Source organism: Apium graveolens, chromosome 7 (assembly GCF_009905375.1).
Source record: "Apium graveolens cultivar Ventura chromosome 7, ASM990537v1, whole genome shotgun sequence".
NCBI classification, from domain to species: domain Eukaryota; kingdom Viridiplantae; phylum Streptophyta; class Magnoliopsida; order Apiales; family Apiaceae; genus Apium; species Apium graveolens.
Window position 1 is genome coordinate 22,011,378 of NC_133653.1, and position 16,356 is coordinate 22,027,733.

The window sequence follows — 16,356 nt, forward strand, 5'->3', positions numbered from 1 at the left end:
CAACAAATTTCGACGTAATTAGATTACACAAAAAATAGGTGCACTTCTTTCCAACAATATTTGGTAATTTTTATATTAAACGGAAACCGGGTACCGTTCGTATTCAACAAAATAGGGTCATATTAATTTTAACAAAAACATGCATTTTTAATGAAATAGAGTCATATTTATATAACAAAACTCAAAGGTACAACCAAGAACCGTTGTAACTATATTTTAACTACATTTCAACATACACTTATTTTTCTAAAAAATAAAAAAGCGTAAAATTTTGTTTCCACAAGTAGTTTAAAATTAGTAGTTAGTCCTCACATTTTTAATTATGTTATTATTATTTTTTTGCAGTTTTAAATAAAATACACACAAGAAAACTTTGGAATATGTTGCAACCTTTTGACGGCTTGAACGGTTCTTGTCATTCAAAGCCATGAGAGTTGTCCTTATCATCTAACAACATATAATAGTAACGTAAATAATCAGCAAATAAATCAGAATATTCCCAAAACTGGAGCTCACATAGTCAGCTTACCAGGACCATTCGTATTTTGAAGATGAGAAGACACACACGGTCAGAAGGTTCCAAAAGTTCCAGAGGAATTGAACGCTCACCTTCATGATATTATATATATTAGTAGATCCATGTTGAAAAACAAGAGTATTCACCATAACAATAATCCTAAGGCATGTTCCATTTCTAATAATATAATTGTAAGCACAACTATCTGCAAATAAGATTGTCAAAATCTTCTTATTTCCTTCTTCCTACTATTAATATTTTATATTCTTAACATAAATAAATTAGGAAAAATATAAAGATCTTACTATAAAATATATTTATAATTTTTGAATAAAAAGTAATATTTGAAAAAGCATCCTATTTAAAAAGAAGTTAAATTCAAGATATATGATTATAATAAAAAATGAGTAGTGCTACGGATACCAAATTAGATAAGAACATTTGGTACAAATGACATGGTATTTGGCATTGTTGGCGTGATGGTTTCAAGTATTGTTATCGGTGGAGTTAATGTAAATAAGGATTTATTTGTAACAAATAACATATATCATTTGGATTCATTTTGGTACCTCTAGTATTAACTTAATAAAATAATAATAATTTATAAACAAAAAATAAATAAGTAACAGTTTCGTACACTCCTCAATTGACCACCACACAAATAACACAAATAATAAACTAATAATTTAAAAAACGAGAATTTACAATAGATTTGATTATTGGCTTACCTTCATCTGTGAATGATTTCGTTAAGCATTTTCTTCATTATTTCGTGCAAACAATAATAAATATGCATTATTGCATAAATAGTTTTGTCCAACCAAACTCGGTTCAACCTTTATCATTATTGTAGTACTGCTTTCCACTAATTAGGAATTATTCAAAATTTATGAAAATATCTAATCAAATTAAACAAATTAGCCATTAAAACACCCATAATATTATTATAATACATAATTAGGAATGAAAAATAAAAAATGAAGGATCATCCGAGGTATCACATTTATATATGGAAAACACCTTAATTACTCTCACGGTCCTATTCTTTTATTCTTCCAATCGCCCGCGCGGCCTGCTCTCGTGTATCTGTAACCTAGCAGTCTGGTCGCCCACACGGTTGCCATCTACTCAAGCACCATAAGAACAGCAACATTCCAATATAAACCCCTATATGATAAGTACATTATCTACCACAATATGTATATGAAAGTGCACAAGATATACAGAGAATGCCAACCTTTATATTATTACCACAATAAATCCAAAGTATCCTGCAATCACACTTAGATATCCCCCAACCCAAGTGTCTTCCACACTATTGTCTATATTCTACCAAATACAAGCAATATGATATCATACAACATATGTTTACATATGGATGCATAATATGCATATAGTTCAGCCACGAATTTGAACTATAAGGCAGTTTTATAACTATCGGGTAGTTTATAAAATTGTCCCCCATGTCTTGCAATTGCCCCCTTGAGTATCTACCACTTGTGCCCCTATTATTTGAAAGTTTCCCTTGTCATCTAACTGCTAGGACTCCTCAAAAGCATCAATGACTATCACCATGTGATTTCCTACTCAAACACTAGCTATTTCTAAGATTGTTGCCACTAGCCCCAGCCAACCCAGCAGAACCAATAGCCCCGGCAAACCCAGCAGACCCGACTGCGCGTGTAGCTATCGCCGACTAAGAGTTTCCATGCCCAGTAGCTGAGCGGTGTCTCATCCAACTCAGGTTTCTTGACTCGTGCTCAGCCAAGAAGTCTTACAAACCCTCCCACACCACTTGAGTCAATGTCCTCAGTGACTTGAGTTTTGCCTCAACCTCAGGACCATCCTCAATTCTGCCTTTACCATGTCAACAATCCAATCAAGTGCCTCAATGCTAGCTCCCCTTAGAGGCTATGATGTCGCTGCCCATTTTATGAAGTCACCCCAACAACTCGGAAAATGCAAACAAACCAAATCAGTGTTTTCGCTTGCATCCCACCGTCCTGACTTTGTTACCCATCATCCAAGGAATCATCGTTTATCTCCTAAATAATTAAGGCAACCTAGGCGTTGGTTGCCCAATTATGAAGACTCCTTATGTCACGGCCTCAAACCCGGGGTTAGGAGTTGACGTCAACAATAATAATAATAACAACATTATTATATATACACAACCCCTTTTAACAAGATCTTTTCCAGGTTTAAGTATGACTTAGGTTACAATCACCACAAAACCAACTAACAAAAGACAAACCAAACAATACAATTTTTGTTCAGCAACTCAACAGACCCGCTTGGGTCCAACAGAACTACCTCAGAGGAGCCTGATACGGAAGGAACTGGAACTCCGCCTTGACTATCACGGGAGAATCCCCAAGGCATCTGCAATACATATATAAAACATTTTGCAAGGGTGAACAATCAATTGCTCAGCAGTACCACTATATGAATAACAAATAAAATGATTTAAAGTAAAGCAGTTATAGGAACAGAATTCATAACTCGCCAGAAACAAGTAAAATAGGTATAAAATGGATATCGAAACTAGCATGCTCTGTAAAACAAAAATCAACAGTCGTGTGCTTTGCGTAAATACCAAAGTTCAATTTTAGCATGCTATTTTCATTTTTAAACCTTCCGTTCCATTACAGGAACCATAAAACCATTTGTCCCGTTACGGGGACCCAAAACCATTTGTTCCGTTACGGGAACCATAAAATTTGTCCCATCACAGGACCTATAAAAACTTGTTCCTCTCTGGGAACCTCAAAATCACTTGTTCCATTACTGGAACCACAAATCATATGTTCCGTCAAGGGAATCACTAAATCACAATCATATATATATTGGATGTTATCTAGGGACGGCTGATCAGGCCTCCAAACAATTATCTAGGATAGTTGGCCGGGCTTTCACATAAAATGTCTAGGAAAGCTGATCGGGCTTTCACATAAAATTACCAGATTCGCAGAGACTAGCTAGGTCTCTGATTATCTATGCTGGACTAATCGGTTATGTAATGCGCGCAGCCAAATTAGCTACTTATGCAACGTTATCCAATATCTGATTCGTTTTATCCAGTTTCAAAATCACTTTTACCTATCTCTTATTAAAATCAATTCTATCACAGCACACTATTCAAAACCTCTTTTCTATTTTTAATCACACTTTAGAGATAGGTATTTTCAGAAGTTACTTTTCCCCAAAAACACATATTTAACAACATTTTCAAGCACGGGGGATACGTAATTTAAAACATTTTTGTTCCATTACGAGATTAATACAGTTAGTTATTCATATATACTGAACCATAAAAGAATGGTCAGTGGTACTTGCCTTACAGAGCTTTACAAATAGTATTGATTGACCTTGAGCTGACACGGACGCTCAGGCTTTAACGTCTAACCACTAGATTACCCTGGATTCGACTTCAACGTTCAGGTCCTTCGCTGGGAACCTTGCTACGCTTGTCGACTGATCTCTAAGTTATCCTTAGTTCGATATCACTCTTGAGTCCTTCGACTAGATCCTCCAAAGCCGAAATAACCTACGTTAGACGTCTAGGTATACTTGACATAACCTCGACACCAATTCTACCCAACGATATTCAAACCCAACTCGTAATTATATTCATTATTACAATACAATAACACACGCAACAATTAGGACTTATAATCTCAGAAATCGGTTCGGTGTTCATTTTCAGGAAATACGTATACTCGTCATTTTATGAAATTAGGGTTATTGAGTTTTAACAGAACATTCACCACAACATTCACGGTCCACCCAAAATATATGTATATACTTATATATACTCGTTCGATGCTCTGATAATTACAGGGTATGTCCCGAATTTCTGAATTTAATTTCCAAAAATTCGGGCTGCACCTCCACTATTTATCGGCCTACCCGTCGAACAACTCGACGTCGATTCACCACAATAATCCATAATTTTATATTCCCAACCACCAGAACAACTCAACAATCACAATCAACTCAATTAATGATACGACTTAAAAAGAATTTAGTTATTTATTTTAAAATTTTATTTTTATTCGTAGGACTCAGAAATATTCATCACCGTCCACCGTCGGCTCGCCGAGGCTCATCGCCGACGACGGCAAAATTTGCCGGTACCTGATAAATTTCGGGTTTTCACACGAAATTTAACCGATAAAGAATTACTAAGTTTTTTTTCATAATCACATAATTTGAATAATCATATGAATTCATTCATTTTATTCCTAAAATAATCTGAGCAAACACGATACAATTCACACGGATTTTCCAGGAATTACTTCGAATAAACACAGCAGAAAATCATTCGACATTTCAGTAATTATTCCGAATAACCAACAACAATCGAATAAAACATAGCAGAATTAAAGCACAGAGCAACACCCGCGACCCATCTCAGGCCACCTCGCCAGAAAATAATCCGGCGGCGATCGGAAAATACAGAACAACAGCAACGCACAATAAGTATATATATACAGTGAATATATATACCACGCGCCACCGGGAAGAAAAGAAACGAACGGCGGCCACAGAGAAGGAAGAATAAGAAATCGTGATGAAAAAGAACAGAGAAGTGGCCTGTATCCCCGTGTGTGTGCCTGCGTGGGGATTATTTTGTTTTGTTTTGTTTTTTTTTCTCTTCTCTTACCTCTTCACAGAGCAGGTGATAATCTGAGAAGCTGACACGTTTTATTAACAATTCATAAGCTGCCACATGTCTATTTTGACTGTAAACCCTATCTTTATCCGGGTTTTGCAGAAATAACGAATAAATATGCGGGTAAAGATTAACCCGAAAATTTCTAAATTAACTTTAAAATGTTGTAAATATCCCAAAACTAATAAAACATAAATTAAAAAAAAATTGAATAAATTTTGAATGTGACTTATACCCGCATTTCACAATTAACGAACCGAGCTGCACTTAAAACAAATTCAGAAAATCACAAAAATAGTCTTAAAATGTTATAAATATCCTGAAGTAAATAAAATCATAAATTTAGAAATTTTAAAACAATTTCTAAAATGCACTTTATACCCGCTTTTATCAACTAAACGAATCGACGGGCGGGTGAAATTAATTCCAAAAATTCCCAAAATAATTTTAAAAATCTCGGAATATTCCAAACTTAGATAATTCTGGAATTAAATACGGATTTTACGAATAAATGCAATCTGAAAATCATACAGGGCTAAATAATTGATGAAATATTAATTTCTAAATTTTATAAACTCCTAAAAATAATAATTGAAATTATGAAGCAATAAAATATTTTTTTAGAGATAACCCAAGTATTTATGGAGATAATTCTTTAATAAAATTACCTTTTAAATATAAAAACAAAATAATACCGTTCACAAATAATTACTCAAATGAATCTCGAACACCAATAAGCACTTATAACTCATCACAAAGTAATATCCAGCTGACAGAACCCACACACATATTTTATTTATTTGAATATTAAATATTTACACATTTAAATAATTCATAAATGTGCGAGTCGTTATACCTTAGGCTTGCCTCCTAGCCTCCAACATATGCTTACTCTGTTTCGAACAATGCCCCCACACTTGGAGCATCTTCAACAACCTGCACATCATTAAGAAAACGCAATGATCCAGCCCTTACGAGTGGTTGTTCCTCAGCTTTTTCAACCAACAAGGCATTGATATTTTTCCTCTTACGACATTCCCTCGTGAAGTGTGCTCCACCACAAAGATAGCAAACCTGTTTCACTTGTCTAGGCTGTTGCATTTCATTATTCACATCCTCATCGCCCCACTTCTTTTTGTCATTTTTCTTTTTGTATTTTCCAGCCCCTTTGTCGCCCTCAACAGTAGTCATGACTTTTGTCCCATCTTCTAAACATGAAAGTTTGTAATCTACTAACCCATCCGTGGTGTCGCCAAGTCCTTGACAGCCTGCCTATGTAACTCATTTTGGTCCCAAGACTTCAATCCAGACATGAAGTTAAATAACTTGTCTTCCTCAGACATGTTCTTGATATCCAACAATAAACTACTGAACTTTTTCACATAATCCCAAATATAACCACTTTATTTCAACGCCTTCAGATTCTCTCTTGCAACCCAAGCCACATTAAGAGGTAGAAAATAATCTTTCAACTCTTGCTTAAGTGCTTCCCATATCACAATAGTCACCCTCCCAACGCCTACATCATCCATTCGAGTGCTTCACCAAACCTTCACATCCTCCATTAGATACATACTTGTGATGGTGACTTGTTACTCAACACTTATATGAGGAGCCTTGAAATATTACTCCATATCCCATAGAAAATTCTCCAACTCCTTGGCACTACGACTCTTACTAAATGCCTTTGGTTCAGGAATTTTTTGTTTAGAATGGCCATCAGTACCACCCAAGGAAGTTCCAGCCACAGCCCTCTTCAAGACAATAATTTCCTCCCTCATACTTTGTAATTGGTCGCTCATGCTTTCCGATGACGTCGTCGCTATTGCAAATAGATCAGTAAATTTGCCATCATTTGTAGCCGTATGACCAGCAACCATCTCCTTGAATTTATTCAATTATTCTCTAAGAACTTGAATTTGATTCGCCAAACATATCTCATCACTTGATAACAGAACACCGACAAATTCCTCCAACCTTGCCATTCTCTCACTTATGGAATTCTCATTAACCATCGCGCTACGCGAATTTGATACTAGTTATCACAGGCCTATTCTTTTTTTCTTTGAATCGCCCGCGCGGCCTGCTCTCGTGCTTCTGTCACCTAGCAATGTCGTCGCCCACACACTCGTCGTCTACTCAAGCACCACAAGAACAACAGCCTTCCCACATAAATTCCTATATGATAAGTACACTATCTACCACAATATGTATATTAAAGTGCACAATATATACGGCGAATGCCAACCTTTAGATTATTACCATAATAAATACGAAGCATCCCACAATTACACTTAAATCTCACCCAACCCAAGTGTCTCCCACACTATTGCCTATATTTTACCTAACACAAGCAATATGATATCAAACAACATATATTTATAACTGAATGCCTAACATACACATAGTTCAGCCACAAATTTGAATTATAAGGTAGTTTTATAAGTGTTGGATAGTTTTTAAAACTGTCCCTCATGCCTTGCAACTCCACAATTGAGTACCTGCCACTTGTGCCCCTATTATTTTCCAGTTTCCCTTGTTACCCAACTGCTAGAACTCCTCAAAACCGTCAAAAACTGTCACCAAGTGAATTCCTACTCAAACAGTAGCTATTGCTAAGACTCTCGCCCGTAGCCTCAGCAAACCCAGTAGAACCAATAGCCCTGACAAACCTAGCAGACCCGACTATGCGCACATCTATCATCGATTAAGAGTCGCCATGCCCAGTCGTCGAGCGGCGTCACATCCAACTCAGGTTCCTGGACTCATGCTCATCTATGAAGTCTTACACTTACCATATATGTTTCTCGAACAATTGTTCCCAAACAAGGTGTTCATCCTTCATCTAAAATGAATTAGATCCACGTATCAAATTGATAAAATGGAATGGATTCTACAAGATCCATATATAAGATGGAAGATGTAATTTTTTTTGAGAAAAGGCTAGAAGAAAACTGACCTGTATGAATCAAGCTAAAACATATATGTCATAGTAATTTTAGGCTCATTTTGGCGATATAGCCGAGTTCAGTTATATATTGTGAATATTATACTTTCTCGAAAATTCTAGATCTTTCATTCTTAATGGGCCCTTATAAATTAAACAAGTTAAATTAAGTTAAAAAAATTTAGGCACAAAACATCCAAATTAGTGAAATTATTGGCCCAAATGTAGGCCCGAAATATCCAAATTAGGCCTAAAAACTTGGTTAATTTTGTAAGTTAAAGTGAATTATAAAATTGTCAAAATCTGATTTATATAAATAAAAGTTGGCAAAAAATAAAATCAAATAAAATTTAATAAATAATTATATTTTTATTTCTTTTGGCTTCAATATGAATCCTTTTTCTTTACCTATTTTAAATTAATAAACATTTTTTATTTCAAATTTGTATTTAGCTCACAATTAGTACAATGGGACCAATCTATTAAAAACCGTTATGGCCTACAATAGACAAATAATTGAGAGACTATAAATCTGATACTCATGTATATTTTAAAAGTCAAAACAAAGAATAAATGGTTATAATAAATTGAATATAAATTTTAAAGTAAAATTGTTAATCATATTTTATCTTTAATTTTTGGATTATATCAATTTGATCATAGTTTTTAAATCATCAAAAAATTAAAAATTATTTCACAGCCTTCTTATGCAAGTAAGTAAAATTGTCAAAAACTGATTGATAGAACTTTTGAACCGAATAAATTTATTTAATTTCTTGGAGCTCTATTTTTTCTCTAAATACTTCAACTTAGATTTTTTTTTTAAAATTTAAAGTATTAATTTTTTTACTTATAATACCTGTCTATGCAAATATTTATTTAAAAAGAAAAAGAATTATGCACTTTTATAAACTAGTAATATATAATATATGGTACCTTAATATGACACATAAATCTTTTGGTAACATAAAGTGTGATTCTCTTTATGTAGACTAATTAGTTAAAACTATGTCAAATATATTATATCTGTTGAGATATGAGATGATCTTGATAAGCCCAGTTCATAACACCTCGAGATTTTAGGAGAACCAGTAACTTAACATGTTATCAGAGCTCGGTTTCGGGAGGGACTCGGGTTAGGGTCCTCCCACCACATATATTTAATTTAAATTTTTTTTGTTGATATTTATATTTGTATTGGTTTTAACTTTTATTGTCAATGGTAGTGAAAAATATCTTACGTTTAAGAACGAGTTTTAAAGAGTACAAGATCTTGTTCGTGCCTTTCCTCTGCTCTGTTCAGGTTTTAGAAGAACTGGTTAGATGACCAGAGGATGACACGGGTTCAACTCCATCAGGAGGACACACGTTCAACTCCGTGTTACCCTCAATATTCTAACTATTTATTGAAAATATTGATATTGTACCTTGGTGGGCCCAAATAAATGGGACCAAATCTCCCGTAATTGAAAAATGTGTACTATGATGGGCCAATAAATAGGAAAGTATCCCCACCTAGTAATTGACCGCATGCTAAGCCCAAAAAGGGATAACACATCTAGTGATCTACTCTTCAAACCCGAATAAAAGGGCTTTCAAGTGAGGGGGATGTTGAGATATGAAATATGATCCTAATAAGCCCAATTACTAACACCTTGAGGATTCAGAATGACTGATACCTTAACATGGCATTAAAGCTCAATTTATGGAGTGATTCGGGTTCTAGTCCTCCAACCCCCATATATTTAATTTAAATATTTGTTGTTGGCATTGATATTAAACTCAGGTCATCTAATTACTTTACATATAGTGTCATACCTGCGCCCAACAACCCATTATTCGATCGACATCGTGGTAGAACCTACAACCACACCTTTGCAGAATTTCCGGGATCCGTGGATTTAAAGAAGCTGATCAAGAGAAGGAAAGAGAATGACTTGACGGGGTCAGTTGATGTTCCTATTACTACCACATAAATGGTCTTTACCAACATCCAAAAATGGTGTTGGCACAAAAAATGTTGCCTTATGTGACAAAAATTTGTTTAAAAAGATATATGGCAACATCATATTAGAACTCTGGCGTGCATGTTGCCTTAGTACAGCTATGCCAACACCATTATTGTTGTAGCCATATACACTTGAAAAAATGTCAAAAAAGTGGGGGAAAAGGCCGCTCTTGGAAAAAAGAGCACACTAAGAAAATATTTAAAGCCCACTCAGTTCAATCTCTCAAAATAAAACACAATAAAAATAAAAATAAATTATAAAACACAGATCAATTATTACACGCATAATAAAAATGCTCCATTCACCTCTCTTCCAACTCTCGCAACTCCCTCGCAGCTCTGATCAATCGCTGAGCTCCGGTCAATTGCTCCACTCCGGTCAATCATGCCGCACTCTTTCCACTCTAACTCATTTACTTTTCATGTAGTTTCACTCCGTTCATTCTCCTATCACAGCTTGGCTCCTCTTCGCTCTCTTTTCGTAACTCCATTAATATAATTAAAGCCATGTTTCCTAATTAAAGGTAAATTACAATCACTGATCATCGGTTTTTATAAACTCTAATTTTTAGGGATTTTAATTTTTTAATTTCTTGGCATTTTTTTATTTTTAGGGGTTCTAACGATACCTTGTCTTTTAAATTATGTTCAACTTTCAAGAAATGCTTAGGTTGCCTTTAAGGGAATCGGTCATATAAATCTTCCTCTATTTATTTAAAGTGTATTCGGTAGGGTGTCTCATGTATGCCTCAGTAAACGCCTGATCGTTATATCTGTGGAACTTTCAATTTATGTGAATCGGAAGATTCAATACTTAGGATACACTCTATATTTATGATGTATGCCTAGGAGATGGACATTATATATGACCGACTAGTTTTGTCCAATATAGGTTGGTGCGAAATCTTGCAATATCAGATTTTTAAGTGAGAGGTTGCCAAGTTGGATTAAACTTTCGGTGTCCATTACCATTCCTTTCGGAATGTTTGAGACTATTCTATCAGATGACATAAATAAGGTACAAGTTCTTGTCTTTCTGGAATTTGTTTGCCTTTTGGAACAACTTGAGCTTAGGTTGATTTGTTTGACAGATCCTATAATTAGTGATTCTACATATTTCAAGATCATGGTAGGAGGGTTGAAGTATCTGGTACATACTCGACCAGACATAGCCTACGTAGTCGAAGTGGTTAGCAGATATATGAAGAGACCCACGACATTACATATGAATGCTGTCAAACGAATTCTATGTTATGTAAAGGGCACATTAGAGTATGGGTTAATATATGCGAAGCTTCGTGGAAACTACTTGTTGCCAGGGTTCTCAGACAGTGACTTAGCTGGGAACTTAGATGATAGGAGAAGCACAGGGGGCATGGCGTTTTACTTGGATGAGTCATTGATCATATGGGTGTCGCAGAAACAACCGTGTGTGGCTTTGTCTTCATGCGAGGCTGAATTTATGGCTGCCACAGCAGCAGATTCTCAAGGGATTTGGCTACAGAGAGTGCTCAGTCACATATCAGATACACCTGTTGGACCTGTAACAATATATATAGATAATAGGTCAGCCATCGACTTGGCTAAAAACCGTGTCTTCCATGGTCGTAGCAAGCACATAGATGTGCGTTATCATTTCATCAGGGAGTGTGTGGAGAAAGGATCAATCATTATCAAGCATATCGGTACAAATGAGCAGCGAGCAGATATTCTGATAAAGTCTATGTCCGTTACGAAGTTCCAGAAGATGCATGAACTGCTGGGAGTTAAGGATCTCAAACATGTTTAGATTAAGGGAGAATATGTTGGATTATTTATTACTCTAAACATGTTATTTTTATTATTGTACGTTCATTTGAATAAGTCAGCTGCACCTGTATGTAGTTGAATGAGAATAAGTCTTTATTGTTGAGTATTGATAGGAGAGTCGTGTGGTTTAAACAGGAGAGTGTTCCTGGTTTCTAGCTAGCACTTAGTCTGTTAGTTTTTTAAAACAATGTTCATGTATTTCTTTTCTATTAAGTGTAATCAGCCAGCCTTCATTAGTAATATCCAAGTTAGCTGATTTCTTGAGTTATCTGCATATTCACTTTTAATAGAAATGAGTGTGTGTGCGCTTGAAAGAGGAAGAAGAAAGAAGTGAATGGAAGTAGAAGATTGGTGAACTTTAGGAGCCCTAATTTATATTTCAATGTCTCTATGGGTCATGGATTTCAATTAGGCTCCCCCAACCCAAAAATTATTGGGCTTCATTGCATAGCAGGCCCTTCTCTTCCCCTCCTTTTATTATTTTTTAGATTTTTATTTTATTTTCAAAATCTGTAATTTTACAAAAATTAAAAATACGATTTCAACATATGTAAAATATATGTCTGAATATGTTTAATAAAACAATATACTATATTTTATATTTTAAATAAATGATTAAAATTTTAAGCTTATTGTATTTATTTTTATAATCTCAAAAATAATTTAATATAATGAAACGCTTAAACGAAAAACCTATATTTTGATTAAAATTTTTTTTTTTAGATTTTTTAATTTTCAAAATTTATAGTTTTACAAAAATTCAAAATACGATTTAAAATTATATAAAATGTATGTCAAAATCTGTTAAATTTAATAAAATATTACATTTTATATTTTAAAGAAATAAATTACTAAAATATTAAAGTCATTGTATTTTCTTTGATAATATATCTATTTTTATAATCTCAAAAATAATTTAATATAATGCAACGCTTAAACGTGGTGTTGCATGTCACAATACTAACAATTTTACTAAAATAGTACATTTATGTTTAATGCAATGCTTTTTGACTAGTATTGGAGAAGATTAAGCAAAATCATACCTAACATAACGCTTTTCTTGCAACACTCAAAAAAGGCATAGCATTTGAGCACTTATGGGGTAGTGATAGTAGCTATTACAGAAGAGTAAAAAAAATTTCAAACTCTTCTTTCATAGTGGACATCATGTGATTGTATTCAAATGTTGTTAGTTTGATCACACGACACATGTGAAAGTTGTTACGCACCGTATAACTGCGGTGGATGTGAAATTAAAACTAAATGTCGAACACATATTTGTGTTTGTTAGCCAAGCTCATCAAGTATACTATGCACCAAATATTTCGAACGCGAGATCAACATGATACACGGTTTAAACAACTAAGAGGCGGGAAATTGATGAAAGTGTGTAAAACCATCATGTGTGTCCCGTGTTCGAAATTAAGGTTTGTGTATGTGTCATGTGTGTTTGTGTCTAACTACACATTCCTCATAAATATTATGATTTTACTCGTTTCAGGTACTCTTCAACACTTGTTAATGTTGTTTCTTAACAATTACATTAAAGCTTATTGTTTAACTATATATCACTTGTTAGTAACAAACCTTATGTATCATATTCATATTTATATAATTGTGTTTGTTTTATATGTTTTTTTATTGTAGTTGTATTTTAAGCAGGTTTGTTTTCGAAACATAGAAGTCAATTTTTGTAGTATGTTTTGAATGTAGGAGGACTTGTAAACTTCATAGAAAACATCAAAAAACTGCATTGCTCTCGACATATCTATTTTTTATCTAAAAGTATCCAAAAGTAAAACTACTTGCCATGTTTATGCTTTTAATAGGTATTTTGGTATGTCAAGTTTAATCTCTAGATATGTATTTAGATAATTCTGAAGGGTTCTTATAAGGTTGCACCATTAACATTTAGTAATTTTTGTAAAGCTATTTTCCGGGCCTTATAAAAAAATAGGTGCTAAATTAAAAGCACTACGCGCAAAAACTTTGTCTTTGTAATGTCATAAATCGAAAGATTATTTGATGTTAATATGCTTTTACCCATCGCATTCTGCTTGATTACTGTTATTCGATTCTTACATGAAGTAGAAGGTGTGTGCTTATTACTGATTAATTGTTTAATGTATAATTTTAGGTTGTTGGGCTGGTCCTTCATCCAAGAGTAAGAAGAAGAAAGTTATGACCAGTGGAAGAAATGGTGCACATAAACTGAATGATGAGGAAAGTCGCGTGAAAGGGTATGAGGCAGGAGAAAGCAGCAAAACTATTCATTTTGAGAGGAAACCTTCCATGGGTAACACTTATTTTTTTGAAGAATAAAAAAGCTTAAAATTTTGTTTATTCCACAAGTATTTTAAAATTAGTAGTTAGTCCACGCATTTTCAATTATATTCTTATTATTTTTTGGAGTTTTATGTAAAATACACACAAGAAGACTTTGGGATATGTTGCTCGCATGAAATGGGATGAACGCATGGTGTGGCGAAAGGGAGCAGAACACAAAGTCTTTTAAGACAAGTGTATCGATAATTTTAAAGTAAGTACACTTGTAAGTAAATTTTAATAGATTTTTAAAGATATAGTATTGGTAGAAAGTTGAATAACTTTAAATACAGGTGTCACGCCCCGACTGATAAATTTTTAATAACGTGTTATAATACTATGCATTTGTTGTGGCAGGAGTACTATGTGTATCCAAAGGGAGTTCTTAAAGAATAACAGGACTTGGTGGTGAGAGCGCATCTTTCTCGGAACTTCAAGTACTATCTTAGTGGTGAGAGGGAGTGACTTTTAGAGAAATTGCATCATTTCTTGGAATGGCAATATGCAGAACTAGAGCTTGATATCAAGGGAGATACATTTAGGCCTCATTACTTCCACCCGTGGGTATGAATTTCGATCTTCGACCATTGGGGAAGTCCAGAATTCAAGACACTGTCATGTTCTTGCCAGAATGCACGAAAAAAGGTTGAGTCTACACCCCGCACTGGGGCGAAACCATATGAAACAGGTGAGAGGTACAACTAACTTGTAAATTGTTTAATAAGTCTGCTCTTTGGCCTAAGCTTTACGTGAAGATAACATTTGATTATTTACTTTGCATTGACAGAAAATTGTTGAAGGAAGAGGGGTAAAGGGCGAGATACATATTTCTAATGAGGAATTTACGAGTTATATTTACGACTCCAGTGAACCTGTTGTGATAGAGCTGCATGTATGTATTATGTTTTTCTTTAATGCCCACGTTTAAATTTATTGAAAGTGAAAGTGTTATTACTAATAACACTTCAACGAAGGCGCTAGTCAATTTAGTTGATGAGTTGACACCCCTGTTGAGTAACCGGTATTACCCCCCCCCCAATACACGCCAATGGAACTTGAACGAAGAAATGATGGGATCTAGGGATAGGGAGTTTGAACTTGTTCCCCGAGACACCTTTGCGGAGTTTATGGGATCCGGGGATGCAAAGAAGATGATCAAGAGAAGGAAAGAGAAGGACTTGACAGAATTAGTAGATGTTCCTAGTGAGATCTTCTTGAAGATGCCAAAGGTCCAGGAAAAAGTTCAACAAATGGTCTTTTTTACCCCCATGCGAAGTTATAAGTTTTGTTCTGGACGAGGAAATCTTTAAGCTAGCCTCTGCTACTTTTCCAGACCTACGTCGGGATTCAAGGGATAGCCTTTATATGCGTACAGCTGCTATTGCGCTTGGCCTTATCATGAAGGAAAATGACAAGATTATCTTGTAGGTAATTTTTATTATTATTTTAATATCATTTAATGCATCTATAAATTTACACTAAGACACTCAACATGAACACTTGGACACTAATAAGTAATTTGATAAATTGTTAAGTGCAAATTACAAAAGTTTTGATAGACACGTGTCCAAGTGTGACACTCCTCGCTGATTTTGGTAATTTAGTGTTCAATTGTTTTTGCAATGTACATGCTTTTAGTAACAGAAGGCGACCTTGATATGTTGGTGTGTTTATAATGATAGATTAGTTTAGATTTAGGTTGGGGAACATTTGTTTGTGTTATCATGATTTATTTTTGTAATGTTCTTGCTTTTAGTACGTGTTTAAGATTCAAGATTTTATGAGCTTCGAAATCAACAAACTAAAGTTTAATTTCACATAGAAAATTTCAAATAAGGTATTTGTACTTTCAAGAGTGGATGTACTACTTTATTTATTTATTGTTTTTTCTTGAATGTACTATTTTTATTTAAGTACTTTTTGTTAGATTTTTGCCCATTTTCTATCTCCAGTGTAATGATTTGTTCTTGATATGTAAATCAATGTGAGGATTACTTCACTTTCATTTTGACAGTTGAACTTTCTTCTAGACCACTTCCCGTTGTTTAATCCTGGTTAGTTATGAACTGCTTTGC

At 34.3% G+C, this 16,356-nt stretch overlaps 1 protein-coding gene and 1 long non-coding RNA gene across 2 annotated transcripts; both read left to right on the forward strand.

Moving 5' to 3' along the window:
• The first annotated feature begins 11,273 nt into the window (after positions 1 to 11,273).
• On the forward strand, positions 11,274 to 11,936 carry LOC141673385 (secreted RxLR effector protein 161-like). Its single transcript, XM_074480130.1, has one exon. It carries the CDS (start codon positions 11,274 to 11,276, stop codon positions 11,934 to 11,936), a length of 663 nt encoding a protein of 220 aa, XP_074336231.1.
• Positions 11,937 to 13,681: 1,745 nt separating this feature from the next.
• On the forward strand, positions 13,682 to 15,661 carry LOC141670492 (uncharacterized). Its single transcript, XR_012554571.1, has 3 exons — positions 13,682 to 14,495; positions 14,639 to 14,969; positions 15,069 to 15,661. It is a non-coding gene; the product is annotated as an uncharacterized LOC141670492 (long non-coding RNA).
• The last annotated feature ends 695 nt before the right edge of the window (positions 15,662 to 16,356 follow it).